At 38.9% G+C, this 22,168-nt stretch overlaps 1 protein-coding gene across 2 annotated transcripts in view; it reads left to right on the top strand.

Annotated features, from left to right (window-relative positions):
- The window catches only part of taf3 (TAF3 RNA polymerase II, TATA box binding protein (TBP)-associated facto), a 50,610-nt gene that overhangs the window by 15,645 nt on the left and 12,797 nt on the right, over positions 1 to 22,168 (top strand). For both annotated transcript variants that reach the window (XM_057323491.1, XM_057323492.1), the window contains one exon: positions 16,703 to 18,387. In XM_057323491.1, the coding sequence (XP_057179474.1) occupies positions 16,703 to 18,387 (1,685 nt within the window). The remainder of the gene's footprint in view (positions 1 to 16,702; positions 18,388 to 22,168) is intronic.

Here is a 22,168-nt window from a genome sequence, read left to right as displayed (position 1 = left end):
ATTATAATAATGTAACAAAACACTCAATTTGAGTGTCTTGATACTGCAATGGTCTATGATACTGCATTCACAGTTATGATTGTACCACGATATTTTGAACAAAAATGTAGAAGGTACGGCAGTTATCTGCAAAATTGAACAATTTTCAATAACACCGTAAACTGTAATTCTGTATATAAATAAAAACGAATAGACATGTTGCCGAAAAGCATTTTTAAAAAAAGATTTTTAAAGCAGTTAAATCACAAAATCACACATAAACAACACATTCAAATATGACGTAAGTCCCATGGTGGCAGCTCAACCAAAAGCATTAGACGCCTCATTTTGTAAATTGCCATAGTGCAAGTAAGATATTTTTTTCATTTTTTTGTATTGCGAGATGTGATACTTATGGGTATTTAAGTTTTTTCTTTCCATCTTTGTTTTGTTTCTCATACTCTCACAGTCCCTGCAGTATCAGGAGTATAGTTCAGTATCAGATGTTATATCACGCTGTATTTCTGCTGTTGATAAAGTGTTTGGCCTTGTGCGTGTTGTGCTGCTGTTATCATGAATCACACTACCACTTGAGAGTGTGTGTGTGTGTGCGTGTGTGTGTGTGTGTGTGTGTGTGTGTGTGTGTGTGTGTGTGTGTGTGTGTGTGTGTGTGTGTGTGTGTGTGTGTGTGTCTGTGTGTGTGTGTGTGTGTGTGTGTGTGTGTGTGTGTGTGTGTGTGTGTGTGTGTGTGTGTGTGTGTGTGTGTGTGTGTGTGTGTGTGTGTGTTATCATAGATCAGAGTGAGGTCTTCTAGGCCATGTGTTGCTTTATATTTCATCATCTTAGGCTTCTTATCTGCTGTTGGCTCCACATATCCAAGCCCTTAATTCTGTTTTACCACTGACATACACACAACTACACCACCTGCACCATATTTATGTTATTTGTGCAATGCTTTAATTCAAGCAAACTGTTTATAATTAATCTGCACTTTTTTCAATTGATTAATGGATTGATCACTTTGAAATAACCACAGGTATCTTATTGAGGTTTGACTAGTACACGACGTCTCTCTCTGTGGAAAACACGGACATACGCACACAAACACAGCCGCAGAGTTCCCAGACGGAGTCTGGCCCTGTGGTGACCTGTGTTGCTGCGTTTATCTAATAACATAATTTGAGGGATTTCCTGAATAGGCCAAAGAGTGCAGATCCCTTCACATGCCTGAGAGAGAGAGAGAGACCCACACACGTACACACACGTGACCGTTTCATTCTGTATGTTATAGTATGTCTGGAGTATCAAGTAGAAAGATGGTAATTCAGCATTCCCTTAAAGGGATAGTTCACCCATAAACATCTGTCATCATTTATTCACCCTCATGTAACAAAAGAAGATATTTTGAGAAATGTCTCAGTGGTTTTGTGTGCATATTTTAAAGTCAATGGGGGTCAATGTTGTTCGGTGACCAACATTTTTTAAATATCTTCTTTTGTGTTCTCTAGAAGAAAGGTTTAATCATTTTTGGGCGTCCTTTAACCTATTCTAGCCAACACACATATGCACATTTACTGAGCCCTAAATATGAACGGACATGTAATATATGCATATATTAATTATGTAATACATGATGACAGTCTTAGCCTAAAAATGATGTATGAATCATTTTACTATTGAGAATATTTATTGATAGAGAAGCTCAGATGTATCACAGAAGTATAACTCAGATTTAAATAAACATTTGTCTTTATCGTCAATATATTTATTAGTGTTGGCATGCTGTAGAAATCTGGCAGTATAATATTGTTGTTATATTTAATTCACGATGAGAAACTTTTTTTGGACTGCTGTCATTTGCACATTTACTTTAGCTTATTATGAGTTTGGATTTTATTTGAATATAAATAACTGTGTATGTTGACTTGACCTATGCAATATGTTTTCTCACAGCTTTCAGCGGTCTGGTTTCGTTTTCCACAAAATGTATCTAGAAATATTGATTCTTACTACAGGACTATTGGTCTCATATGAGGTCTATTATTACAGTACTTCAATAATACAGACCCCCACCTAATATGTATATTCAGTGCACTTTACTTACAAGTAAATGCTATTGATTCTGAACAAAATAACTTCTTTTTTTTGTAATTTTCCCTGTGTTTCTTATCATCTCAAGACACACACATTACACCCTCGCCAGCACGCCGCCCTTCCTCAAGTTCCCATCCTTCTCCTCGGGAGTTTCCTGTGGTAACTCGGAGCTCAGCAGCTGATTGGCCCAGCCCCGGCGACGGTATAATCACGGGGACGGGTGTTTTTTGGAAGTCGTGTAATGACTTCCGATTTTCTTGGGGAGGAAGCGAAATGTAAATTAAGCAATTATGTATCTTAACGAGGGTAACACGGTATTTATAGACCTTAATAACCTTAAGTGGGCCGGTTTGGAAGCTCGTCAAGGGAATTAATGCAGTCTAAACAGCCTGCTCTTCTGTTTGATTTGGAGTGGCTCCCTCCACATGTCTGATGCTGCACAGAAAGATGGAAATGGATTTCAAAGACAGCTCTAGTGATCCGAACACAGTACAATAAAGCTGTTTTTGAGTTTACATTTAAAGAATAGCTCCCACAAAAATTAAATATGAATTTCTATTCACTCCCATATGATTTTCTGCTATCTATACTTGTTCCTTTTTTGTCTTTGATTTTAATGGAAAAGAAGGACATGAACAATCTTCAAACTGTCTAACTTTATTTTTACAGTAGAAATATATTCTACTTTTGTCATTTCAAACCTGTATGACTTTCTTTCTTCTGCAGAACACAAACGAAGATATTTTGAAGAATGTTGGGAACAGAAAACCGTTGGTCCCCATTGACTTGCGTTGCATTTGTGCCTATACAATGGAAGTCAATGGGGACCAACGGTTTTTGGTTACCAAAATTTTTCAGAATATCTTTTGTGTTTTGCAGAAAAAAGAAAACCACACGTTAAAAACGACAACAGGGTGTATAATTGATGACAAATTTATTTTGAAGATGAACTATTCCTTTAACTTTATAGGGATGTACTTATGTACAAAGACATTGCTAAAAAAGTTTAGAACATTTTTTTGGCCATATTTTTCTCTTCTATCTATAGCAGTTAGTGTTGAAAACCCCAAATTTATGTTTTATGTTCAAAAATACTTTAGGAATAGAATATCGTTTTGACATCAGCTGATAACTGTCAGAAGTGTTTGCTTTCGCCTATGTCAGTAAGATCAAGTTATGATCTCGTTCTCACTTTGAGGTGAAGTCATTTTGAGTGTTGACGGTGTATATTTGAGTATGTTTTTGGCCCGTTAGAGAGTGTTCGGACCGTATCATCGTTCTGAGCCAAAGAGAAAAGGTTCACAAGGCTGATTCGACACTTGAAGTGAACTGGAACAGAGCAAGCAGCTTCTGCGGTACAAATATTTGGGCTTCGCAATTGTGCCGACGGCAGCACAAATGTATTTTTGTAGGAGTAAGCACCCAGTCTTTTTAAGTTCAGCCCCTCGTCTTAAACACACTTTCAATATATTGGGGTTTTTAGATTGAGTTGCGTGTGTCTCAAGTGGTTAGTTTGGGATTATATTCCTCCCGTATTGAGAATGAGCAGCTTTATTTTACTGCCTGCCTCTGGCGTGTTGACCCAGCAGTTTCGACGATTTCCCAAAATAAAAACAAATTGGAAAAATTAAAGTAATCTTAATACGCCAAGATGAGAGCTGGAAGTTTGAATGCGTTCTCCGCTATGTTCGTGGAAAAAGACGGCCCCCGCGTTTTTTCTTTTTGCCATTGTTTGTTTTATTTGTGGTGAAAGTTTAACTTTGAAAGATGTGAAATACGTATTGGTAACACTAGAAAAAGGTACCATCTGTTAACAGTTAGTTAATGCATTAGCTAAAATGAACTAACAAATAAACAATACAGCATTTATTAATGTTAGTGTTCATTTCAAAATTGACTAATACATTATTAAAATCAAACGTTGCCACATTAGTTAATGCACCATGAATTAAAATGAAAAACTGTATTGGCACAAACTAACATTAACAGGGATTAATAAATACTGAAAAACTAAATCGTTCATTGTTAGCTAATGTTAGCTAATGCATTTACTACTGTTAACAAATAGCGCCTTAATGTAAAGTGTTACCGTTTAGTTTTTTTCCGTTTTCAGAAGTAGGCTTTGGGAATTACTTAAATGATGCTTCAGGTTTCATACATGGAAATGTACCTGAGCGGAGACGCTGTGGTGTGCGTTCGTGTCGCTTTGTGTGATTTGGTGTGTCCGTAAGTCACCTGTGTGTGTCGACACTGATACACGTCGGCACCATGTGGAATTTATCCTGGTGCCATTCTGTCGAATTTCTCTCTTTTTTTAATTCGTATTTTCGTACAGGCGAGAGGAATCCTGGCTCTCTCTATCACAAAGAGATGCAAATCTCTCTCTCTCTCAGTCTTCTGCTGTCGTTCAGCCGTTACGGGAAGGGCAGACTGCTGGCGCCGAGCTGTTTGGGCTCTCTTCAGTACACACACACACACACACACTATGTACCGTCACACAACATACCTACACACATCATATGCAGATACGTGAACTTTGTATGGTATTTCACCCCTGTTACAACTGAAGACATATATGCCACACGCACGCGAGTTCAATCGCACACAAACGTTACACATCCATTAGCTGTAAATGAGCCATATTGCTGTGTTGCACTGGCCATTTAGGAAACAGAAGAACGTTCGAGACTTTGTACCCGCAACCCTCATGCTGGTCCCCTCCGCTAGGCGGGACACCCCCTAGCTTTTCCATTTCGTGTTCACCACAGGGTGAGAAGTTCATAGACGAAGAAGCGGTCAGCTCAGGTTGATCCAGATCCCGTCTTGCATCGGACTGCGGTGCTTCTGAACAAAGCCGTGTAGGTTGAATTATGTGGTGTGGTGTCCCACATACCCAATCAAATTCCAAAATTTAAGGGGGTAGTTGACACAATGTGTTCATAAGGTTTTTTATTTATCAAAACCGTCATTTTTTGTGTAAGGGAAAATCTTCGTATCAAGTTCTGTAACTGATTTCCTTCTTCCTTTTAGCTTTTGTTATTACTTTAACTAGTCTTGCAGTGTTATGAAGGATTTTTCAAAAACAACAAATATTCAATGTACTCTCCTAAATAATCCGTGTGCATAAAAACGTCATGAATAACAACTCTAAAAGAAACCAACTGCAGAACATAACTGACAGACAAGAGACAGAGAGAAAAAAAGAGATGAGCTCAGATCCCCCGATCACTTCATGCGAATTCTATTATTTACCTACCAGAAACGTTCGAGTGGTTTATTTGACTTGTTCCATAAAAAAGTAAAGTACAGTGTTTATTGACTCGAAGTGCCGATTATTTATTCTGGCTAATTTGAAGCAGCGCTCCCCTCTCAAGAGTCCTCCGTCTCTGCCTCCATTTCTTCGGATAATCCCGGTCAGCGGCAAAGGAGTGGAGTCAGATGAAAGATTAAATAAATAAATAAAGCGCTTTGGATAACATTCCCCTCAGATTGACCCGACCTCGTGACCTGAGAGACACTCACAAAGAGGTCGCGACCTTGCCGCAGGAATGTTCATTCGGAATTGCACTTGTAAATGGCCTCGTCTAGCGACAACATGCTTTTACTGTTCCTCTTACGTGTTCTACTCCTTTCTGAATGTCTATCATTTAAACATTTCATATGTTGGCATCTGAATTTTTTTTTGGAATCAGAAAAATCATGAGAAATGTCTTTTTATTTACGAAATTTATTTTAAACAATTGAAAAAATCTTAAGAGAAAATGTTTAGGATAAATAATACACATAAGGCAATAACAGAAATTTTTTTTGTTGGTGTTGCAGAGATTATGAAAAGTAAACCATCATTGAATTGTTGGTTTTTTCAATGTTTTGATTACTTGGAGCAAGATTGCATGGCTTATTACTCATCAAATTAAATATCTGTAAGTGGGCAGGATTTAAATCAGATATACTTACGTTACCACAGTATGCGAGAACTCGTCTACTGTCTGAAAAGAATTAGTCACTTGATTGACTCGATCTGTACGTGTTTTGCGTGTTGATTCCTCTTCTTTATCTCTAAAATGTAGTGGATCTGGATTCCTCCCATGCACATGGAACTATTGTAGAACATTTTTGATGAACTGTAGATTAGCCCGTTGTCATTCCCTTCGCAAAAATGTCATTTGTTTTTAAGGAAATGAGTATACTGTACAACCTGTTCTGAAATGTGCATGTGTAGTTAGTTTTATATAGGAAAACACATTTGAATACATATTTGAGTTAGAAAGTGTACCTACTTTTCTTTTTATTCTTTCAAAAAATCAGAAATTCCTTTTTGCTTATTGGATTATTAAAATATCTGAACAGGCATATTTTTTCCAAACCATCTAAGTTTATGTAATTGCTTGATTTGAAAGTGTAATTTCAATCAAAATAACAAAAACGTTAGAATTACAATCGATTGTTATATAAAATAAGTAATAATACAATTATACTCGCTTCATAATAATTAAAAAATAAAAATACAATTTTAGTAATGGCAAAACAATTAATCGCAATTAATTGACTCCAAAATAAATGTGGCATGTATTTTTATGTGTCTATAAATGTGTATGTATATATATAACAATTTTTACCATAAATATACTTAGATTTATATTTAAATATAATTTACATAATGTATAAATGTACATTACTCATATTTCTTAAGTACCTGCATGTTTGTGTATTTATGAATACATATAAATGTACACGCCACACACACAAATATTATGCAAACACAAACATTTATTTTGTAATCGATTAAATCGCGATTATTTGAATTGACAGCACTATTTTTTTCATATAAATTACATTATTTTTCAAAAAATTCTGAAATGTGTGGTGTTCTGTGGTGGTTATTCAGGATATTTTTGTGCATTACAAAATGTTTATAGTAAATTCATGGCTCAACACTATTGCAAATCCATGGCGGAAAAAGCATGCATAGACGTGGGTATACTGTTTATATATAAATATATATATATCAGTTCTGCAGTAGCGAGAGTTCATCAGAACCAGCAGCAGGTTAGCGTCACCAATCTACACGAGAACAAAGTCAACTAAGCCAGACGCTGAGATGCAACGCTCCTTATCTGTTTATGCGATGGACTTTTTCAAACGCAAACATTTTCTTTAGATGCGCTGGAAACGCAGAGAACCGATAGGGATCGGATGCAGTCTAATTGCTTCAGATAGGAGCATGTTATTAGCATTAAAACCGAACGAAGGACCAGAGCTTCCTGACCTCAACATCACTGATGAACAAAGACCTGACTCCCGTTTCTAATAGCATTAAACCTGGAAACAATTCAAGCACTAAAATGGCAATTTATGATCATACCCCCGATTTGACCGCCTAATAGTTTTCTTGTGTATGGAATAGTTGGCGCGTTTAATGCAGCACTACGTGTGCATCAGGTTTGTGTGCGGAAAGACTTGTTTTAACCCCACTTTTGACCCCTCTTTGACACGCTTTGCATGTGTGCGCGCGATGCTGGTTTCAGATGTATGTGTGTTCTTGCCAAGGCGTCTGAGTTGCTCAGACTCCCAGGACAATAAGTAACAACCCAACAGCCCCCGACTCCTCTACGAGCCGGCTCGGGGGCATTCCTCCACCGGTTCACTGGCAAGCCTCAAGTGGGTGCCGTTTTTTCAAGCGCTCTAATTGCCAAAAGACATAATTGTCCAGCACTTTGAAGTAAAAGTCAATTTGCCCTAAGTGTTCCGCTGAACTTTTTTCCGTTCGCTGCTGTCCGCTAGCCAGCAAACTCGTTCTGATGTATTGATAACAATGACTCTATTTAGACCTGTTTGTTTAACAAGGCCAAAACATCAACCTCTTTGTTGCCGTTCGCCAAACAGCACTGCGCTTTTTAAAATGCGCTTAATGGATTAATGGCGACCGGTGAGAACGGCGTTTGTTTTGGGAAGTGGAGTCAACATGCTGGTGCCGTATGCATTTTGATGAGCGCAGGTGTTGCCGTTGCAGTTAAGAGAGGCGCCCAGGTGACCCCATAGTTGTCATTGACTGTGTGGGCGATGACAGGGTTATAGGAAGTGTAGCAGGTACTGACACAATACCTCCACGCTTTTCCTCTCAATACATCTCAAATTAGTCGGTGGCACAACGCGTGCTCACCCGTTGAACCCAAACACGTGTACATGCGTGTGGTGTGTGTACGTGCCCGCGTCCTTGTGTATGTGTGTGTGTCTGTGTTTATTGTTTACTCTTCTCCTGGTGGCGCCAGCGCTAGAGAAAACAGAAGCCTTAAAAACACTTTGTTTTGGGGAACGGCAAAATTCTGCGGTTTTGTAATCGCAAAAGCCATCAGGGCCCCTGATCCTCTGTACTTTGCTGAGGGGGAGGGGAGGGTAGCGTTACTCAACTGAAGTTCCATGCATGGCACAGAGTACATGTGGGCGCACCAGTCTGTCTGTCTCCAGCGCTCTCCTAAAAGAAAGAACGACTCGCAGGGAAAGACAATAAGCCATATTGACGGAAAAAGTGGGACAAAACACCTTGCGCCACAATACAGCGAGAGATGTCACGCCGCTCTGTTCTTTTATATCAACATGTTTAGTTGACGATAAGTAGCAACTGATTGTGATGTGTTGCAAAGCCGTGTTTTCCTTCAGCTAGGGATGAGCAGTATAGCTAGATAAATTATAATTTGATATTTGTCAGTGATTTGACAATATTGATCGGCCAGTTAGGAAGCAGTACAGAAAAGTATGTACTGTTGTTAAACAATTTTCTATAACAATTATTTATAGTAATAAAAAATATAAACAGTTTATATAATAATGTCCGCTAAAACAATAAAACGGATAATAATAGCAATAATAAACAGCAAAGTTTGTAATAATACATTTTTTTGCAATATAATTTGTATGTGTACACAAATATATATATATATATAAGTCATCAATTTCAAACATATTTTTCAATAAAGCTTTTGTTTTCTAATAAAATATTTTTTTTAATTATATTTTTGTCTACAAAAGTACTTTCAGGCAGTTAAGCAAACACATTGTGATTCAGATATTTTTAAGAGCAATAAAAACATTTCAGTCAAGCGCTTTCAAACTTTTGACTGGTTTATAAAATCATTAAAATCCTCATATATATGGAAAATTATATATAAGGGATTTTAATGAATTAATTCATTGAGTAGTTTGAAGTCTGATTCACATAGAGTTATACTCAAGTTTATCCGCATTCTTGTTTTTTTTTAATGATCGCTATCATAATGCTGTCATACACGCGAGTCACGCTTACACGAAGGATTAGTCATCTAGTTATTATTGAAAAAATGTAGTTTTGCTTTTTCCTTTGATCAATTTTTGCATAAAAATAACATTGACTATTCAATATATCTGCAAGTCTGAAACATCATAACTGTTAAAGGATCGACGTGATACAAACACAACAAGGAAAGAAGCACACAATCGCTTTGTAATCAAGTATCGTTTCTAGATAAGTAGCTTTCAAAGTACATAAATGATTTCCAAATGAACTTATTTTTTTAAACTGAAAACATGCAATGTACACTGTTGGCATGAAAGCCCGATATTTTTTTTCTTATAGAAAAAGCAATAATTGATTTGACATTTCGTGCCACTTCAAAGAGTCGGAGCCCTGTAGGCATGGCACTAAATTACTGGAGAAAGAAGATTTGCTATTAGCCGAGTGTTAAGTGTTCGCAACTGTTTTATTCTTTTTACTTTACCTTTCTGCCTAAACACGCCTGTGTGTCCATGAAAAAGAAAGAGAATGTGTGTTTTTCATTGAAGATAGTTACATTCTGACTACGCAAAGGCCTGGGTGGTTCATCAGTAAAGTTTCGCATTTCTGTCTCTTCCCGCACAAATGGTTTGCGTGTTTTTAAAACACCATCAAGGAAGGATTTTGATGTTCATGTTTATACTGCCGGTAAGTGTGCGTTTCCCGTTTTACAATTTTCTCTCTCACACTCCTTGCATAGGTATCACTGATTTTTAACTTTTATTTACAGTCAAAATATCAAATATTGCCAATCCAATCAAAATTTAGAATCTGACTCTCCTTTTTAAAACAAAAATTGGTTTCTCTGTTGTGAGAAAAAATCGCACTCTACATTCATTTCTCCTGTATGATCTTACCTTTTGGCTTGCGCTTAATACGCTTCATATAATGAGATACAAAACATTGCTGTGACATGAAATTACTCGTCGCGTAAGATTTCAGTCACACCGCCCACCACTACAGTAGATGCACGTAAATGTTAATACATGCTAATATGGAATTTTCTTGAAACATTTTGCACAAGTCTGTGTAAAAGCCGGTCTTGCATGTTAACCCGAGAACACACACACACACACATCCAGATAAATGGTGTTGTGATTAGGGGACTCGGCAGGGCCCTGCAGTGAGTGCGGTCGCCACAGAACGTGTGAGAAGCTGCTCTTATCTCAGGCAATTAATCAGAGGGACTCATATTGCGGGACAATTATTCAAAGCTTATTCTTGAATAACTTACAGCCGGAAGCCTGCAGAAGTTTCCCCTGCCGGACGCGAAGGTCATGAGGGCAAGGAGACGCTGCAGGACAGAAAGTCGGCGGTGCGTTTGTGTGTGTTTAAGATAGATACTGCAGACAAGGTCAAAGTCATGGCAAACTTTACTTCTGCTTTGATTTATTTCACACCAGGGTGTTTATATTCTTTTCATCTCAATGTTCTTCTCTCTTTTCTGCATTTTGATGTTTCATATTAATTAGAGATTCACCAATATTTCAGTATTTTAGTTTTGGTCGATAGTGATAGTTACTTATAATTTTGTGATACTTCACCCAAAAATGAAATTCTGTCATCATTTACTCACCTTCGAGTTGTTGCAAATGTGTATACATTTCTTTGTTCTGATGAACACAGAGAAAGATATTTGGAAGAATGCGTATAACCAGACAGATTTTGCCTCCCATTGACTCCCATAGTAGGACAAAATACAATGGTAGTCAAAAGTGCCCCGGAACTGTTTGCTGTCCCACATTCTTCAAAATTTCTTCTTTTGTGTTCAACAGAACATAAAAAAACGATAAAGTGTTTTTTCCTACTATGGGAGTCAATGGAAAGCAAAATCTGTTTGGTTATAAGCATTCTTCTATATATCTTTCTCTGTGTCCACCAGAACAAAGAAATTTATACAGATTTGGAACATCTCGAAGGTGACTAAATGATGACTGAATTCTCAATTTTGGGTGAAGTATCCCTTTAAGGCGGATTACCGCTTTTATGACATTAATGTATATAGAAATTCTTTTAAAGAGTTTTACTTGTTTCTAAATAAAAAAATCAGGTGTCAGTATAATATACAGTAGAAATAAAATGTTAGAAAATAGTTCAATTGGAAATAGGGCTGTGTATTGGCAAGTGCCTCCCGATACGATACATATCACGATAGATGGGTCACGATACAATATATTGCTATGTATTTCGATACGATACACATTTGCGACATATTGCAATACTTTAAATAGAAAATGTAAAAAGCAGAGCTAGAAATACAACATGCTAAACCGGGGGTTTTCTGTAAGGATAAGTGTAAAAACATCCCTTACCTCTGCAGAGTGGCCATGATGTGCGATGCATAGAGCTTTAGATCAGAGGTTTGGGTTCTCAAACTGTGGATTGTGCCCCTCAGGAGGGTAGCACAGGGGAATAAGGTGGGTCACGCAAGTCACTTGGATGTTGTGGTGCATTACAGTTAAAACACTGAACATGGGCAATATAAAACCTCTGGTTCATCCGTGCTGTAAATGCGCTGGTGTCACATCCGTGAAAGCACAATAAATGTCATTGTTACTTAATAAACTTTTTGTCTAATGCACTGCAGTAGCCAAGTGACTTGTGTCATGACTTGCGAAGTCTACAAACAGCATTATTTTATATAACTCATTACTCCATGACTTATTTTGGAAAGCAGAGCACACCCACACATCAGCTCTGAGAGCTCCAAGCGTTCTTATATTTTTATTTTATTTTATAATCTTCCACTTACTTTTGGCCGTATGTATATGACATGATTAAAAAAAAATTATCGATAGTAGAGGTATCACTATCGATACACTATCAGAAAAAAATATATTGCGATAGTTACATGTATCGATATTTTTGCACAGCCCTAATTGGAAATGTATACCTTGAAATTGTCCATTTCCAACATTGACTTAATGAGTGCGTTTACATGCACAGTCTCGCTCCGATTAAGCTTAATAAGCTGATAACAAGTAGGACAAGTAAATGCGTAAAACGGTTTTCTTTTATCGGGGAAAGCTCATAAACGGCGTAAGCAAAACCTGCTCAGCAGAGGTAGTTTTTTGCCCAGTACTCCGATTTTGCGCTGCATGTAAACGCCTTTACCGGTTTTCTCTCAGTTTTGTTTATGTGCGCATGTCTGACAGCGCAATAGTAAAAGTCCCAAACGGAAGTAACGGTAAAATAACGCATAAAAGTCATGAAGCTCGAATCACGCAGCTGATGTAGAAATGTCAAAGTGAAGAACTATTGTTGCATATGCAGGTACAAGGTAGAAGAGATATAAAAATACAGCTTCTGACCATTTTCCCACTGCATTTTTAATTACTAAACAGACTATCGATGTTGACACTGCACGCAAGAAACCCGGCAAGTCTCAAACTTTCATGTAAACGCAGTATTTTGCGTAGCCAGTTTATTACTATGCATGTAAACACGTGAAAACAGGTTTCTTTTTAAGCTGATTTTTGATAGATATCCGTTTATTTTGTGCATGTAAACGCACTCATTGATAAACATAAATATCGCCTGACACCGATAGCTAAAATCATTATTTTTTTACATCTCTTGTCTGGAAGCAAAAATGGAATTGGAAAAACGTTACACTTTATAATAAGGTACACAAACCTATTAACTTAGCTTCTTGTTAACATGCATATGTGTTGTGTGTGGATAAAGCACATATGAATACCTTATTCTGCATCCCTTAATCCTACCTAATACCTATACCTAATTACTACATTATGAGCAGTAGTTTTGAGTTTATTCAGGCAAAAGTCGTAGTTAATAGTTGGGTAAGATTGAGAAATGGACCCTAATCTAAAGTGTGACCATATTTGTTTTTCATATCTGCATAAGCAAACAAATGCAGAATAAAACACAACCATTGGGCATTACGAATCACTGTTTCTTTGTTCATCGCATATGTATATCTGTCCCAATGAATTGCACAAAAATAGCAGACCCTTCCTCTAAATCTTGATCTTTAACTTTCACATTTTTATAATTAGATTTTATGTGTATATTTAGTTTGATGGGTAACAGTTAATTAACTGTGTTTTCACTTACTTTCATTGTATAATAATATTGGCTCAAGATGGAGGCTTGTGAGGGTAAAACCATGCATCCAAGCATATCAAATATTAACTCAGGGGTTTTCAAACTTTATGATGCCATGGGCCCCCAAATATGATTAACCTTTTGTGAGGGACCCCTTTTCTAAAATATATATCAATCTATGTTTTTTCTGTGTCAAGAAACATTTCAAATGTGTTAGATGAATAATAAATAGTATATTATGAAGACAACACATTGTTTCTAAACCTAAATAGTCGGCAACAATTTCACTTTGAGTCCCAAAAAAGAAACTATAATGAGAAAAACTCACTAGAAAGATTCAAATGTAAAAAATTCTAGGGGACCCCTTGCAACCTTCTGGAGGCCCCCTGGGGGTCCCTGGATCCCCGTTTGAAAACCCCTGTATTAACTAACAAAAATGATTGATCTTTATTGAATCATTTCTGTACTATTCGTAATCAGGCCAGAATTAAATAAGCTTTTTTTAAAAGAATTTTTGCGTGGTTTAGATGTTTTCTCCATTAAACACACTCCTACAGGTTGCTTCTTTTCGGCACACGCACACAACGCTCTCAGATGTTAGTAATTGTCGCGCGTGGAGGCTGTGGCGAATTGGAACATTAAAAGCATCTTATCTGGTCTCATTTAGCCCATGTCTCGCGCTCTCCATTGATTGGAGCCCCCAATAAACGAGCTGCCTTTAATTGCGGCAGGCTTTAATCCAACTTTTCCTTTTTAATGCACCACAAAGGGAGGGGGACGAGAAAGATATTAATGAAAGCGATACGACTTCCACACACACCTTTACCTAAACGAACTATTTGTGTGTGTGTGTAGCCATTTGGTTGCATCAGACATTGGGCTTCAGTAAATTGACAGCTCTCTCTCTCTCTCTCTCTCTCTCTCTCATCTCATTCACTCTGTTTCTTATCTCTCTATTTTAATTACTTCACAATGTGTGCGTAAGCTTGTTTTCATTCCCATGTACCATTTTTGGCGCAGTGGCTCTCCGGCGTTATCACTCTCTGTCTTTAGTCTTATTCGCATTTGTAAGTGACACAATCAATTAAGCGCCGTGTGTTTATATGTGTGAGTACAAATCCGCGCTTTTCTTCAGCAGTGCCAAATAAAATAGGAACGAGGGGGTTATTTTTGATATCAGATGAAAGAGAAACTGGTTGCAAGTGAAAACAGAGCCGTTTCTCTGCTGGACGGCTCAGTAGAGGCCCGATGTCTGAAAATGATCGCACGCACGCAAAGATATCTCTCATTTCAATCCCTTCAGTAAGCACACATGCTGATTTTTATGAAATATGTAACACTTTCCACAAAGGGGATACACATTGGTATCGTGTTTTTGTATTGAGACAAATTGGATAAAAGTGTTTGATAAGCTATTATGTACTGTAATATGTAACTGCAAGAAACATTGTTTTGTTTAAACGCACAAAGTATCTCCTTGTGTCTTAGATTTGATCTCGCACAAATCAAGGTATTCAGGTAACTCTGAGAGCAGAGTTGCGAAAATGGCAAAACTTTAACTAAAAGCTTGGTTAATATTTAATCCGACCTCCTGAGATGAACATCAACATTTTACGAAGGTTATGCGCCTTTATTCACTGATCTGCTGAATTGGAATTTAAATTAAATAAGACTTCATTTTTTTTAACCTCAGGCTCTTATTTTGTACCCTATTCGTGGAAAGTACCACGTCCATCTTCAAATTCTCAAACTCACTTTCCTTCTTTTTATTATCTGCATTAATTGTACGAGAGAAAAGAGAGCACTTCTACTCCAGGAAGAAAGGAAACGGAGGATAGAGCCATAAAATGCAAATATCACTCGTGCTGCTTTTCCTTTTTTTTGTACAAATTAAATGTCAGCGTCGTGAAATACTGTCCCTTTCCTTCATGCTGAGGAGGCGATGACAAATCCATATTCTTCCTTTAAATAAAAATTCTTATTACGCCGACCGGCGCGGTAATCACGCCGGCACAAAGCCTTCCCGTGATTAACGATAGCAATTTATTGTGCGAGAGGGCTGAGGAGAGCGGGAGCGACCGACGCAGAAGAGACATCATCTTTATCATAATTCGTATCATAAATAACCGGTCCTAGCCAATCAGAGAGCAGCCGGCGTGTCATTCCCAAATAACCTTTGATAACTATTACCATTCCAGCGTCCGGAAGAAAGCCTAAAGTCACAATGTTATCTTATCCCCATTCTGCGCCTATAGAATACAACAATATTACCATATAGATTACACTATTTATAATAGAGAGTGTCAGAGGGCTCTGCCTTCACTTCCTGTCCTCCATTGTGGTGCAGAGAGTTGAAAAGTGTAGCAGTGGCCAGATTACCACCAGTTAACCAGAATCGCATCACCCTAGATGTGCGTGTGTGCACGAAAGTGCTTGGAGATATTAGAGAAATATTTGATTTAACGAGAGATTGCTTCCGTGCTCAGATGTGGGTCTGATGTTGTGTGTGTGTATCTTGTTCGCTCTGTTGTTCTGCTGTGTAATCAGGTGAGGATGATTTTGATCTGTTGCTCTGATATCCACGTTCAATTCCACCCCGGGATGTTCTCACCCGGTTAATATTTCTCCTCTTTTCTTCACTGACTCCCACTTTATGATATTTCCACACCCTTATTTGTTGTATTATCTACGATATTTGCCAAACATGACTAAATTAGGTGTAATTACTGATGCTTTCTGCACTGTTAAACACTATTTATGTTGCTCATACTGCTATGAGGTTAAGAGATGCCAGGGGTTGAACTTGGACTTGTCACTTGTCTTAAACCATTTGTGCTACAGACATGATTGACAACTCGAATCGGATAGTGTGTTAAGGGGAGCTGTGCCGCTACTTTTCATATCTGTAATATTTGACAATATTCACCTAGTAGACAGTAAAACAATCCCATAAACTTAAAGCAGGCCTGGCCATATCTAGGCAACAATATGTAGATGAGCTCTACACACTTGGACTTGTAAGCAAAGAAATAAAACATTTTAGAAATCCACAAAAAATTGTAGCAACCTGGAGTCTTTGTGCTCATGTGGGTTACATGTGAGTCCGGATTGTCTTATTTTCTGATGCCATTCCCCAGACTGTTCCCCAAGTTTTTATCATGTTCTCTTTCCAAAAAGAAAAAGTGATTCAGGATGCAATTTAATTTACTGTAACCATATATGAAATTAATATTTTGTCTTTCTCCCTGGCAGATGAAGAAGAGGAGGAACCAGTTCCTCCAGATATGGGCACTTCAGCCGAGGCCATGCAGGTCTCCCTGGGCGAGGAAGAGGATGGAGAGGAAGAGGAGAATGATGAAAACTGGCTCAGCCATCCTGAAGGACAGAGTCCCAGACCTGAGGGCCTCTTGCCTGCCGCCAAGAGACCTCGGCTGAGCACCAAACCTGGCGTTAGTCCCGAATGGAGCAATGAACCACGGGAACCTCTCAGTTCCCTCAATTCCCAGCACATGCCCCATTCCCCGTCCCCTCCCCTTTCTCCCGAATTACCCCGACCGCCTGTGGCACCCCCTACGCCTGGACACAAGCCCAAACTTCCATCACAATCTCCTGCACGGCAGAAAAACAAGTCGCCCAAAAGAGCAGGCGGTTCTGCATCAGCTGGTGTGTTGGGGCGGCCTCTTATATTGACCCCACCAAAGACCAATCAGAAGTCGGGAAAGAGGTCACCTGCTAGGCCGAAAAGCCCCAGAAGTCCAAAGCCAAGCCCTGCCCTTTTGGGGGCGGTTGGGCGTGGTTGGGGCGTTCCTCCTGGAGAGGACAGTTCTCTTGATGGCCAGTTAAGAGGACACGACACCGGAGATGAGGATATTGAGAACTCTATCGCCGCCGTCATTGCTCGCGCTTGTGCAGGCGAAGACGGCACATCAGACCCATTTGCTTATGACTCCGATTCGGACAGTGACGGGCCAAACCCTTCAAAACCTGTACCCAAACATGCGCTTACCCACATCAAACCTCCACAAACTCTCGCTGGAAAACAGCCACTTCTGCCAGTTCCCCAACATCTCAGTCCACCCAATCGCTGGACAATGGACGACTCTATAGATGAGGTCATCCGACAGGCCAATCAGATTCAAAAGCCAATTCAGGCACCCAGTCTATCACCCCTAGATCCAGATTCTTACCTGTCCTCTCCATCAGATTCTCCCCCAACGCCACTACCCCCTCTCAAACCCCCCCAGGAACGAAAAGACCCGACGGCTGATGTTCCCCTGAAGAAGAAACTTAAGAAAGACATGAGGGCCAAGCTAAAAAAGAAAGACAAAGAGCGACTCAAAGAGAAAGGCAAGGACAAAGGTAAGAACAAGGAGAAGAAGAGGGAGAAGGAGCGAGGGCAAGTGGAGGAGAACAAGATGCATTGGCCCGAGCTATCACTTGGAGTTGAGGAGCGAAGAGACGGCATCGGCGGGAAGAAAGAGAAGGACAAGCACAAGGACAAAAAGAAAGATAAAGAGAAGAGCAAAAAGGATAAAGAGAAACGAGACAAGGGCAAAGAGCGAAGCAAAGAGGAGAAGAAGATATCTCAAGGAGCCAAAGACATCGCTGCCGCAGTCGCCGCCACCCCGTTATTCAGCCCCCAGACGTGCCTACGTATCCCATCGATGTTGCCCCCTCTGCCGCCGATACTCCCTGACAAACTGTTCCCGCATCCTAAAGATGCCAAGACAAAAGACAAAGACAAGAAGAAGGAAAAGAAAGAGAAGAAGAAAAAGAAAGAGAAGGAGAAAGATAGAGAAAAGGAACGGGAGAAGGAACGGGAGAGGGAGCGGGCCAGGGAGAAAGAGAGAGATAAGGAGGAGAAGAAGAAAGAGAAGGAGAAGAAAGAAAAGACAAAGGAAAAAGAGAAGCCAAAACTTGAAAAAACAAGTTTAATGGTAAGACGGCCCTGCACATGTCAAATCCCTGAACTTTGAAGCTACTTTTAAGCTGTACAAGCAACTTGAATAGTTGAAAGTTCAATTATTTAGCAACAGAATTAGGGTCATACTTTATATGCAGTGGCTTTAACTACTATACAGTAACATTAAATGCCTGCAAGACAACAGATTTACTGTATAACTACATGGTGTTCCTGAAATGTCTCACATTTACTGCTTATGAGCTTGGGGTAAGGTTAGGTTTAAGAGTAATTGCACGGTTAGGATTAGGGGTTGGATTTAGGTTTTGGAGTTACATTAGTAGTAACGTTAACAGTGAAACTACACTAAATACAAGTACCGTAATTACAATGCACCAACATGTATGCACATTATAAGTAATTTGTATCAAAAGGTAAAGTACATGGTAGATAAGGCCACCTATATAAAGTATAACCAAGACCAGTAGCTTGCTTCGTATAAAGCTTTTTAAAATTTGTATATAAAACTGTCTTTAAATACATCTCTAAATGACAACTAGTGAAAAATATAACTATAAAACATAGTTTACACAAAGCAGGATATTTAACAAATAAATAATAAATAATCGTTTAGGGATGGGCATTTCTGATCATATTTCATTTCGAGTACTGGACAGGTTTGAAAAACGAGTACTCGATTAATTGGGAGTGGGGCATTAGAGGGGGCGGGGCATGTCCCCCATACCATGGTGACAATGAAAATATTTTAATTACAACACTGATACGAAAATTTATGTTAATAAAACTATAAGATTGAGTAATTAATTAAATCGACACAGTGAATTTTTAATAATCTAACAATCAATGTTTTTGAAAACAAAGTAAACATTTAAAAGAAATATCAGCGTGAGATGAAACGTCATCTCTGCCCTGTCACATTTCTGTCTGTCAGTGTCTGACGGTAAAGTCTCTTATGCTCGTCTGACAAGTCTGTCTGATAGTAGTGGTCTCACCTGACATTTTGTCTCCAAATATACTGGTGCGGAGCAGGGTGAGCGTTTTTAATCCATTCAATTTCTTATGAACTTCAGCGCACGTTCACGTGGCGCTCGCGGAGAAGAGGAATACTCGCTTTGCTCCGCGAGCGCAACGCGAGCTCAGCTTCCATGGGAATGGATTGAAAACGCTCGCCCTGCCCGCGAGCGGCGCGAATACAACAAACAGAAATTCTGTGCACACTGGATGCAGCGCAAAGAGACGCAACAAACGTCCAGTTTCTTTTTGCTTTCGCCATGTTGCATCGCGCCGCTCGCGTGCGGTGTAACGTTAGACAGAGTGTAAGATGATAACGGATCAAACTTGTAGTAGATTTGTATGTTTTGTATGCTGCTTGGTGCTGTACATTTTGCACTAGACTGTATTTTCGTCAGGTTTATCAAAGTGAAACCAAGCATCGCTGTGCGCTTTCAATATGCCCTTCTGTGCTCCGGACTTGACTCTGGACCGCAAACTCTCGCAACGCAACAATCAAATTTCTGGGCACAACCCGAAATGCCAGCATAACCAATCAGAAAGAAAGAAAATAATTAAAAACTGTATTTAAACCCACAATCGATCATCGTTTTCACTATCGATCGTCGCTGTCGTGTTCGAGTACTCGAGTAATCGAGTACTCGAGTAATCGAGTACTCGTGCCCATCCCTATAATCGTTTGGATTCTGTACATTTACCGTTGGAGCCAGGTGACTGGAAGGGAGGGGTTAAAAATTGGTTTTAGCTTTAGGGTTGGGTATCATTGAAATTTGATCAATTCTGATTGAGATTCTGCTTATCGATTCTCAGTTTCGATTCCAAAGTGGTCACATTCAGTGTTGCCAACTATTTTCAATGGAAAGTAGATAAAACCTGCCTGAAAAGTCGCTAAATGTCGCCAGATGACTTCACATGCTAATTCGCATATCAGTAACATCATCACGTAGTATCTGACAAGCTAAGAGCTTCAGGTCTGCTTCATATCTCTACTCTCTGAGCTGTCCTATACAGTATTATATTAAAACAATACACCCAAATGCACAATATATAGGTTCTTAATTACTTATTTTTCCTGTTTCTGTTGGCAGACAACAAAAACTATGTAATAGTGAGTGAACTCGACCACACACCAGCAGTCACTTTCGTTGAACAGCTAAATTCCGTACAGTCCGTACGTAAATACAGTCATTGCGTTTTAAATCATAAATGATCAAACAAAGTCAATAAGTGATTAGTTTTTGGAAACACTGTTTGTACATGCTTATCTCATTCGTGGTCTGAACTGAATGTCCTGCTTCTCCCTGCCGCTCAATGAACCGAGTAGACACAGAGAGCGGTGTTGCTCTGGGAATGCAAAAACTCGCTTTTGCGGGGCAGTTGAAGTGAAGCAGAATGTGTTGCTAAGTCGCCAAAGCTTATTTAGAAAGTAGCTAGATTTGTCGCTAGTTGCTTTTTGAAAAATAAGTCGCTAAAGGGGTCTGAAAATTTGCTAAATCTAGCGACAAAGTCACCAAGTTGATATGGTAGATATGGTCATTTAGGCTGTGTTCACACTTGACTTCATTTTTAACACAAAAAAGTTGACAATGGTGCTTTTTTAGTAAAAAAAAAACGCCCGCATCGTTGTGGTTACAAATAGCAGCCGGCAATGTTCAAAGATAGCATTTGTGCACGTAGGCAGCTTAGAGACAGGCTTCATAGGCAGCGTAACGGAAATCTATTTGAGTTATAAACAGAGAGCATCTTTGCAATAACCAATCACATATTTAAAAACTACAATACTAATTTCTCGCTAGAAATGCAATCAGAAGTTATTGAAAGTGAAAATTAAACTTACATTTATACAAAACTATGCTCCAACGGGTGTTTCGTCCGCCATTTTATTTTTTCGAGCTTGAGCATTCTCGACCAAATACCATTCCTTGCATGTCGTTATGGAAACGACAGGTCTTTGTCATTGGTTAGCTGTGAGAAAGGTGCTTGACTTAGGGCGTTTTTACTTTTTTCATCCTCAAAAGACGCCCTGAGCTGCAGAAAAAGACGCTGGCGCTCAGGACTGTTTTGAAAACACGGTTTACTCCATAGGATTATAATGTAAAACAGACGCTAGCCGCTTCAAAAAAGAAATCAAGTGTGAACACGGGCTTAGCCTGCTTATTGACTTGTTTACAAAAAATAAGAATTTATGAGCCGTGTTTTAACAATACATTAAAAGTGACATATTTGCCAATGTATGGTAACCTTTACTTCTCTACACTGTACTGTCTGGTAAAAAACTATAGTAAGGCCAACAAAAACATAGTGGCTTTGAAACAAGGAATAATGCAAAAATGATAACTAATATCAACGACAATAACCATAATAACAATATTTAAAGCAAAATGAATCACATTTATCTACACAAAAAATATATGGTAGATATTAATAATACATGTCAAACACCAACATTCTGAAGGCTAACTTAAACTGATCCGACAAACGCAACAGCGCTTTCACATGTTTGTCGGCATTCGTAGGATAAGTGTGAATTAGCCTTTACTGTACATGTAATCCTCTTTGAATACCAACTTCATAAGGCCTCATGGCCCATTCATAAAACTTCCACATGAATTCAATATGACTATCAGGTGCAGCATCAATAATGAAAGACACAAGGGAATCACACAGATAGATTTACTAGCTGGCCTTGTTGTGTGTGTGTGTGTGTGTGTGTGTGTGTGTGTGTGTGTGTGTGTGTGTGTGTGTGTGTGTGTGTGTGTGTGTGTGTGTGTGTGTGTGTGTGTGTG

This window comes from Triplophysa rosa, linkage group LG24, assembly GCF_024868665.1.
Source record: "Triplophysa rosa linkage group LG24, Trosa_1v2, whole genome shotgun sequence".
In the NCBI taxonomy this organism is placed as follows: Eukaryota; Metazoa; Chordata; class Actinopteri; order Cypriniformes; family Nemacheilidae; genus Triplophysa; species Triplophysa rosa.
The sequence above is the reverse complement of the archived record's forward strand: the minus strand, read 5'-3'. Positions and strand labels throughout refer to the sequence as shown.